Source organism: Ambystoma mexicanum, chromosome 10 (assembly GCF_040938575.1).
Source record: "Ambystoma mexicanum isolate Mex_15411 chromosome 10, UKY_AmexF1_1, whole genome shotgun sequence".
Taxonomy (NCBI): domain Eukaryota; kingdom Metazoa; phylum Chordata; class Amphibia; order Caudata; family Ambystomatidae; genus Ambystoma; species Ambystoma mexicanum.
Genome location: NC_090932.1, coordinates 102679504 through 102689337, shown reverse-complemented (window position 1 = coordinate 102689337; position 9834 = coordinate 102679504). Strand labels below are relative to the sequence as shown.

Genomic DNA, 9834 nt, shown 5'->3' with positions numbered 1-9834 from the left:
TCATCGCTGACATTTGTGACACCTGGTAGGTCTTGGAGGACAAAATTGACAGGTATGTACCACCATTCCACACCACCTAATTTCTATACCACTCTATGCCACCAAACCACACCACCTCTACAACCTCGTGCCTCCACAAGCCCAACCAACACACCTCCCCTCTTTACCACTATTACACAGTACCACTCGTAAATGTAAAATGCAATAAAAAACTGCAAACGCTAAAACTATTACGTTTGCCACGTGTTTAGGTTATAGCCATAAACCCTTCCCCTAGATTTGTTTGCCTGTCAGATAACAAAGGAATACAAAAATAAAGTATTGGTGAATACACTCAAGCGGATGCACCTACCTTTTATAAACGCAACCACCTGGAATAGAAAACCTATCAAACATTGAAACTGTGATTCTGTGGTATCTGTTGGGAGTCAGGCACTGCTGGGGCTGCTGTGGTTAATAACCGAAGGGCAGCATTCATTGCAAAAGAAATTACACAATTGAAAAGGAACCTGGCAAGTTTTTCTGGCAGACGACAGAGGAGCAAATAAAGTTGGAACAGGCAGCGTGACAAAATGAGTTACAGACCTGCACACATTGAACCATGTCTCTTCACTCGTGCTTTTTGTCTAGTTGACTATTTTAAATTTACATTAGTTCTCGTATAACATGAACATTCAATTTTAAGAGGCAAGAGAAAAACAAAGGAAGAGAACAAAAGTAATAAGGAAAAAATGTCCAAAGAACATTTGAGTGCTCATCCATTCCATTGGGCTTTTTAACTCTGCAGTTTTGACGTATCTTTTATGGTAATTTTTTTAGAGGGGGTTTCTTGACTCTTCTTAATCCATTGTTTCTCTCCTTACTACTTGCCCTTCTCTCCTTTAATATCTGCTTGGATTTTTTCTTGTTTTATTTGATTGCTTGGAAGGGACCCAAGTTGAATTTTCAGTTAAAAAGTACACACCACAAAAGGCATGTTCAAACTGTGACTGAAGAAATGCGACGCCCACGAAGAAGTAAAGCCAGAAGTTGCAGCATTAGTGAGTGAGAGCAAGACAGCGCGAGAAAAAGACGACACAGGCACACACACACACTGGAGAGAAACACGGAGGCGGCTCTACTTTAGACTGATACTGACAGTTGGAGGAAGCAAAGGAAAGCCAGCGGAGGGAAAGAACACGCCCTCACGTGCGGGGCGGGGCTAAAGCCTCCGTGAGTGACTACCAATAATCACCAGGGGGGGGGGTGTTAAGTTTCCAAGCACCTCGGAGCAGACCAGCAGAGGCGGGAGATGTTGGCGATAACTGAGATTCTAGTCTTTCTCATAGCGGCAGCCTTTGTGGCGCAGTTTATAAGACTTCAACATGCAGCAAAGAGGCTTCCCCCTGGGCGGACCCCTGTCCCCCTCTTGGGGAATTTGTGGACCTTGAAGTTCACCTTTCATCACGAGACCTTCATGCAGGTACGTATCACTCAACATGTCTGTGGTGGGATGGTCCAAACCGGAAGTAGTGCAACTAGGGGGCAGCACTTGAAGGAGGGATCTCTACAACTTATGAGCTCTATGATTAATAATGCGTAAATAAAGTTTGACCATTTTTCACAATCACCACTATTAGTTATTGCGGAACAGGTGGCCAATTGCGCGAGAGGGAAACAGTCATGAAAAGAGGGATTATGATTCCAGACTAACGGTTGTGATAGGGACATTGTCACATTTTATATATTTGGTTATTTATTTGTATAGCCCTGCCCAGTGGTTGTTGAGGCCCCCTCGTTGTTGTCAGTGCCGGTGCAAGGCATGATGGCGCCTTAGGTAAAAAGCTCATTTGCCTTCACCCTGCCACAACTGACCTCAACATCAAAGTGTAAAAAATAAAAACTGGCTGGTTAGTAACGGTCTGAGGTACTCTGGTGGGTCGCAAAAAGTCTTTGTTGTACTTTTGTTGGAAACCTTCATTTGCAAACAGCTTTATCAAATGCTCAGATGGCATACAGATATTTGTCAAAAGTTTTTAAACAGTCACAGACCCGAAACGCGAAACTTTTCCTGACGTATTACCAAAAACGCCTCTGATTTCCTTTAGTGTTATTCCTATGATGAGGTAGCTCAATGAGTTAATATGCCTGCTGTAGAGATCTATTTGGATCCTGAAAAAAATATGTTCCATAGCCAGCAGGATAGCCCAGGGTGCCTGTTAAAGAGCTGTGCCAGTAGCCTACTGGTTGCAGTTTTAAGTACACACAATCACGTGGGCTAAGATCTAGAGAAAAAAGCTGCAGTTCACAGGTTTGACAACCAGTGCGTCAAACTCAAACTTTCAACCTTTTATGGTGGACATAGCTGTGATGCAGGCTCTGACAGGGGTGAGCCTGGCCGGATGGAGGCAGATGCACAGCGCCAGCCGCACGGAACAAACGCACACAGCCACTACCGGTGCTAGAGCGGGAACTGCCCCGCACCTTTATTTCCTTGCCCACGTGACAAGGGTAACGTGGACATCACATCCCTTTCCAACTTTGGGTGAATGAAACAGACAAACAAAACAGATGAAACAGTGGTCACTTTAGTCTTTCTTGTTCTTTCTCTCAGCCGTTCCTCTGCGACCCGTCCTGGATCTTCAGCTTCTCGTGCGGGTGTAAATGCTGATCCAGATGTATCCTTGTAGCCTAGTTGATGGTACTAGCCGTTTCCGGGGTGAATAATGTTGCCCTCGCTCTCGCTGTGCAGTATGGGACCCGGCCGCACTCTTGTCTACTTCATCCGGTGCCGGGGGATCTTGACACTGATCTTCTTTGCGTCCTTTACCTGTTGGGGGGGCTGTCCTCCTGTGCTGGGCCGGTTTCCCTGGGGCTTGTGTTCTCTTTCGACTCTTCGCATGGGGCCGGAGGGGTCAGTTAGAAGTGAGACACATTCTGGGTCACAGTCTCACACCCTGGTGTGGCGGTAACAAGGCCATGTTCCCTGTGGGTTATAGTCCAGGGGACCAACTCGTAGGGGAGGGTCACCTTTCCTTTTTGTGTTATGTTCTTCACAAGTGCTGTGTGCCCTACTTGGAGGGTGCTTGGTGCAGCCTTCCTGACTCTGTCTTCCCGGGTGTTGTGCTCTCGTTGCCAGCACTCTTTTTGTTCCAAGTCTACAGGTGGGGGTCTCCACGAGTGGTGCAAGGGTAGGCTCCCTTGGATGGGTACACCGAACATCATGGTAGCGGGGCTAACTTGAGTTGCTGAATGGGGGTTCAATCAGTATGCTCGGAGGAAACTGTAGAGTTCGGGTAGCCATGGCCACGCTTTGTCTTTTGCGATCCTTACTGATTTGTTTATGGAGGCCATAAACCTTTCAGCGTCCCTGTTATCTTGCAGCCAGTACGGGGTGATGTGGTGATGTTGGTTCCCCAGGCAGTCAATGATGTTCTTGAAACCTCTGTTCGTGAAAGGTGGGCCATTGTCACTTTTAATGGAGGAGGGGATGCCATGAGTTGCGAATTTATTTTCTAGCGCAGTGGTGACTGATGCGTCTGTTGCGTTGACTGGCCCCACTTCCGGGTTGCGGGTGAACTCATCTATAGGCCACGAGGAGGTACGCTTTGTTTGCGATGGTGCAACCGTCAATGCTGATGGCGTCCCAGCGGCGTTCGCTCCTCGGGGGACACTCCATTGGTTCAGGCGGTCCTGGCCGGCGTGTGGCTAGTGTCGACGAGTATCATGACTTTTCGTTGCATTTGTGGTATCCATATGTGGGATTTGAGGAATGCCTGTGTCTTTACTATCCCTTGGTGGCCTTCATGTGCCAGTTTGAGGGCAATCTCGTGGAGAGTGTTGGGCAGCACAATTCGATGACCTTTGACGATGAGTCGTTCGAGTGACATTATTAGCTCATGGTGTTTTCCAAAAATTGCCTGTGTATTCCAAAAATTCCAAATATTCCTGCGCTTGGGTCGTTTTATGGGCAACCGCCGTGAGGAATGTCTTCCATTCTCCCGTCAGGATTGCTTTCTTGGTTAGCTGGAGACTGGAAAAGTCTGCTGGGTTGTCGGCCCCTGCCCGATACTGGACTTCAAGATCAAATTGTTGTAGTTGGAGTAGCCAATGCTCAATCCTGGCTGGGGGGTGTGGTGCTGAATCTCTGAAAATGGGGACCAGCGGTTTGTGGTCTGTCAGCACTTTCACTGGGTGTCCTAGAATATACACGTGGAAGTGTTTGCACCGCCATATGATTGCTAATGCCTCTTTTTCAATGTGGGGGTAGTTCCGTTCGGTCAGCGTGAGTACCCTGCTTGCAAAAGCAATGGGGAAGACAGTCCCTTCTTTGTCAATCTGTGTGAGCACGGCCCCTAGCCCTACCGGGCTGGCATCCACCAGTAGTTCTGTTGTGCATGTCGTGTCTAAGAATGCCATTGTGGCATCACTGGAGAGGGAGTCTTTGATTTTCCGAAATGCATGCTCTTGGGTCTCTCCCCGTTCCCAGGGTGTCCTTGTTTTCGTGAGTTCCCGCAGGGGGGTGGCGATGGTGGCTAAATTGGGGATAAAGCATCCTCAGTATGTCGCCATGCCCAGGAAAATGTGCACTTCGGTTGCTGTGGTTGGGGGCTGTGCGTTCTTGATGTCTTCCACCTTTCCTGGATCCAGTGATACGCCCTTCTCTTTAAAGACGTAGCCAAAGAAGCTTAGAGTGGGTTTCCCAAATTCACACTTTTCCTCGTGGAGTGTTAGTCCTGATTATTCCACCTCTGTAGGGTGGCTGCTAGCCGGTCGTGGCATTCTTCTTCTGACTTGCCATATACTAAGATGTCATCACTGACATTTGTGACACCTGGTAGGTCTTGGAGGACTTTGTGTATCTCATGCTGGAAGACTTCGGGAGCCGATGAAATGCCAAAATTGAGGCAGTGGTATCGTCTGAGCCCCAGGTGTGAGGAAAAAGTGGTGATGTAACGTGACTCTTTGGACAGGCGAATTTGATGGTAACTTGATCGTAGGTTCAACTTGCTAAAGACGGTTGTGCCGGTCAGATCCACAATCAGCTCGTCTATTGTGGAAGTAATGTGTCTCTCTTTCCCTATTGCCCCGTTAGGGAGGCACATGTCGATACATATGCGCACTGCCTGCAGTTGTTTGGGTTTGGCTGTGACCACCATTGGCGAGACCCAGGGGTTGGGGCTGGTGTTTTTTTTCCAATGATCCGGAGGTCTTCCAGTTTGCCCGGTTCGGCTTGAACGGCTACTTTCATGTGGAAGGGCACTCTTCTGTGCCGTACTGCATGTGGTTCTATGGTGGGGTCAATGTGAAGTTTTACTGACCTGCCCTTGAGACATCCGATTCCTGTGAACAGTTTCTTGTGTTTTCCGAGCAGATTCTTGATGACCTTGGATTGGATTGCGAAGTTGAACTGGATAACCTCTAGTCGTTCTGCCATTGGGCAACTGAGTAGGGTCCCTATCCCAGTGTCCACGACCTAGATGCGGGTCTTGCAGCTGATTCCATGATGTGCGAGAACCGCTTTGAAGTATCCCACGACAGGAAGAGGCTTTTTGCAGCTGTAGGCGTAGAGCAGTACAGACCTTCGTCGAAGGATGGGTCTGGGGTCGAGTTTTTCAAACCTGGTGGGTTGGCATGACTTTTACCGTCACCCCTGAATCGATCATTATGGTCACTGGTATGTCACCCACTGTTATGGTGCAACAGCGTGATTTGTTTTCACTGGTTTGCTTGCCATGCCTGTGCTTGATAGCCGATATCATGTGGATTTTGTCTCGCCGGGGTGTTCTGGGGCCTGCTTGCGTACTTTGGGGATTGTTATCTGCTGGATTGCTCATCGTCACTACTGTCGGTGTCTTCTCCTTCCATGGCTCGTGCCTGTCCTTTCCTGCTTCCGCGTGCTCTTCCAGGTTGGTTCCTATGTCGGCGGTCGTGCTGTCTTGGATGGACTGGTGGGTTGCCACAGGCATTTGCGTCGTTCCTCCAGTCTGGGGTGTTTCTCAGGGGTGCGTGGTCCCTGGCTTTTCGAGAGCTCAGACTCACTGATGCGTAATGGTTCACTTTTCCGCATTTGTGGCACGTCATGCCATATGCTGGGCAGGGTTCACCCCTGTGTTGTTGTCCGCCACACCACAGGCAGTCTTCGGGACGGGCGGCCGGCTGTCCTTGCCGGGGTTTTTGCTGCCACAGGGAGTTGACTGTGGACATGTTGTTGTGCTGTGTTTCGGTGTCTAGTGGCAGACGGCTTATTATCTGCTCCATCTCCGACACGTGTTCGTCAGTCCTTTCCTGCAGTTGTGCCATGGACAGGATGGTCTCAAGAGGTAGGTCGGTTTCAGATAGGATGGCTCGCCGGAGCTTGTCTGAGGATAGTCCATGTATAACCTGTTGCCTCACTGAGAAATCTTCGTTCGGGAAGTCACAGCCGAGGGCCATCTCCCGAAGTCGGCCGTGGAAATCATCGATGTTTTCCTGCGGGAGCTGTCTGGCTTGGCTCATTTTGAACCTTTCAAAGTCGGGGTTGACCTTGGGTTTGAACTTCTTGGTGAGGACATCCTTTGCAGTCTCGTAGTCAACTGCCGTGCCCTCTATGGGAGTGCATTGAACACTCTAAGGGCCATGGTTCCTAGGTTGAGCATGAGGCAGCCTCTCTTCTTCTCTTCGCTGGTGATGTCCCGTGTCAGAATGCTCAACTCGAACTGCTGGATCCAGAGCTCCCAGCGGAGTCCAGTGCGGGGCCCAAATGCCTGAAAAGGTTGCATGAAGGTCCCCTGTGTGGTGTCCAGTAATGTGCTGGTGTCGGGGTTTCGGCCTTGTGGCGTCACCGTGGGGTCGACTGCCATGGTCTTGGCTGTGTAGGATGGCTTCGCTTGTGGTCTCATGCAGTCTTTTCTCCTGCTTAACTGCGCAGTCCGGCGAGCTTCCAGCTGTGAGGTGTTGGCAGCGTCTGCCACTGTCTTCGGTGGTGGAAATCTGTGTGTTGGAGCCTGAGCTTGGCATGTGTGATGGCTGCTTGTTGTCGTTGTGCCTTCAGCGCTCCCTCTTGCTATGGCTGCTCCCAAGGGTCCCTTCGTGTCGCTGGGTGTCACGAGGGGCATTTTGGTTATTTTATTTCAATACATGTGGTGGGCTTAGTAAGGGTCCATGTTGTGAGTGTCGCCGCCTGTGGGGCTTATGTGGGCCTGTGGTTAGGTCCTGCGTGTGTGCTGGGCCTCTGCGTTGGGTCTAAGAGTGGGACCTTGTTGCCAAAGCTTTTTGTTCCCCGAAAATGCTGCACGCATCGCGGCTGGTGCACTTACTTCATTTGAAGTGCTTTTTTATTTTCTTAACTCCTTTCCGGCACCCAGGCACCTGACTGGGAGGGCGCGAGAAACTCAGCAGGCCTTGGGGGTGCCTGGGGTGTAGCGTCGAGCAGACCGTACGTCTGAGGGCTCTGTGTTCGTGCAGGCCGTCACCCAGGCACTGCGGGGCACAGGCGCGACACAGGTCTGCTGGCCCTGGTGTGCTTGGGGTAAGTCTGGCGTGACTCGTCCTTCGCCGGGTGGTCGGATCGGGTGGGAGGCGAATCTCCCCTCGTCGCCAGTGTGATGCGGGCCCTGGCAGGGCTGAGCCGGGCCTGCTGGAGGCAGATGCGCAGCGCTAGCCGCGCAGAACAAATGGACACAGACACAGCCGCTACCGGTGCAAGAGCAGGAACTGCCCTTGGCGGGCTTTCGCTGCACCTTTATTTCCTTGCCCACGTGACAAGGGTCACGTTGACATCACATCAATGAGTACCTTGAATATGAGATGCTGTCAGTACAGGCTTTGATGCCACCTCACAAAAGATAAGAATACAATGTGGGCTGTGAGTATTTGCTTCACCAAATTCTGCAAGTCAGAAAACAGTACCTATAAATGACACAAAGACAGTTTACTTAGAGAGGAGGTAGTTTTATTAAGCGCTTAAAAGCCGGCTCTTCAAGGGAAACCCATTAATGCCGGGACACAAAAGAATAGAAAAGGTGCAATTTATGGGAAAGAAGGGGTGCAGGTGATAATTTTTAAATTACACTTTGACCTCATGGTAAATGCGACCGGCGAACCTTTTGACTTCCATGCCAAACACCCCACCTTGTCTATCCCCTCACACCTTAAAATGTATTTTTATTGCACAGATAAATTAAACAGTGGGAGCTGGTGATCTTTCCTTACTGTTCAGGTGAAAATACAAGCTGCATAACAAGCAGGCACCACCAGCCTTTCCAGAGAGGTTTGGAGTGAGGTTACTCAAAAATGTAATTTTATCCAGTGACACATACAGTTTACTTTACAACAGTAATTTCCTAAGAACATAGCTTTCTGACTGGCAGCTTATGAACTATTATAATTCTTATTACCTCCACGTCCTTCCTCCTCGTTCCACTACTCATGCATGTGTGAGGTGTCCCACCTCCTCTAGGAAACCTTTCTTTATTTTAAAACTCTGTCGGTCCCGCCCCCTTGTTGACGGATATCAGCAGTGTCCACCCGACTGGCCACAGTTCTTCTTTTTGCTGCCCTGGGCAGGAACTCGCCTGCGTGGGAAGTCTTCAATAAAGTGGCTCGTCAAATACAGAGAGACGGTGAGTGGAGAACTATATGCTTAATTTTACTAGCGGATCGGCACACCAACCATCCTCCTCCTCTGTCTCTCACCAACCGTCACCATTCCCATCTGTTCTACATGCCAAATTCTACACTTGCAAACACTGCGAGTATAGCTAACATCACAACACATCCCCCAATCCAGAAAAAAAAAACAGTAAAATCCAAAACATGGGCAAAGCATATACAATAGCCTGTAAATATATAATACCAACTAAAATTACACTATTTCAAAACATAGTCCTTGGGCCAAGTTCCCTCATTTCATAACTTAGTCCTTGGACCAAAACGGTGGTCTGCGAATACTACTCCCTGCAACTGAATCATTCATATTATTCCTATCTCACAACATGTTCTCATCTTGTATCCTACCCTCACTACTTCCACTGGTGATTCTTGCCTCTGCAATATCTACATCCATATCTTCATCCACCCACAAATCACGCTTTCTTCTACAATTACCAACGCCCACACATCCACCATTCCAATTCCATCCACTCAAGCTACTGACGTTCCACATGGTTCCATCTTCAATTCTGACAGACTTGTTAAACACCTCTTTTATTCCGCCTAGATGTGAAAACTTGAAACCTCCTTCACCAGGGGACGCACCCTTTTTTTATTCTCACAACATCACTCGGCTTGAACTTCCTCTTATTAACACTCATGCTCGACCTTTCTTCATCTCTGCACTCTTTTCCCCAAACTTTCCCCTATAGTTTTAAAATAAATGTATTGTACATTTAGTTTCATATAAAAATCTTTAAACACTTAAAAAGAAAAAACAATAAAAAGAAACAACATATATTGACCCATGCTGGATTAAGCACAGCATTGGGTTCAGTATGAAGTTCATTCATCGCCCGTTTATTTTCGCAGAACTTTTTGCAGAAATAGTTTTGCTGAAAAATATCTTTGAAAAATATGGGGGGCTTATAAGGGGTAGGTATGGGTGGTGTATAGGGAATAAATAATAGAGAAGGGGAGGTTTGAGGGGACCCACAAATAAAATAAAATTCAAAGATTTGTTTTGGCAGAAATTTGTCTGCAAAAAGTTTCGCGGTAAAAAACGGCTGATGAATGAACATAGAACCTTAGGTTCTCTGCGCCTCATAATCACAAAGGGTAACTTCTCTATATAGATGTCCTTGTACACCACAATCTTTCCACAAGGGCCGATTTCACATTCCAATTGTTTCTCACAGCTTGTCTTACAGCTTCCACCATTAC

At 48.4% G+C, this 9834-nt stretch overlaps 1 protein-coding gene across 1 annotated transcript in view; it reads left to right on the top strand.

Annotated features, from left to right (window-relative positions):
* The first annotated feature begins 1265 nt into the window (after nt 1–1265).
* The window catches only part of LOC138491200 (cytochrome P450 2J2-like), an 841489-nt gene continuing 832920 nt past the window's right edge, over nt 1266–9834 (top strand). The window contains exon 1 of the mRNA XM_069617585.1: nt 1266–1462. Within this exon, the coding sequence (XP_069473686.1) occupies nt 1292–1462 (171 nt within the window). The 5' untranslated portion in view covers nt 1266–1291. The remainder of the gene's footprint in view (nt 1463–9834) is intronic.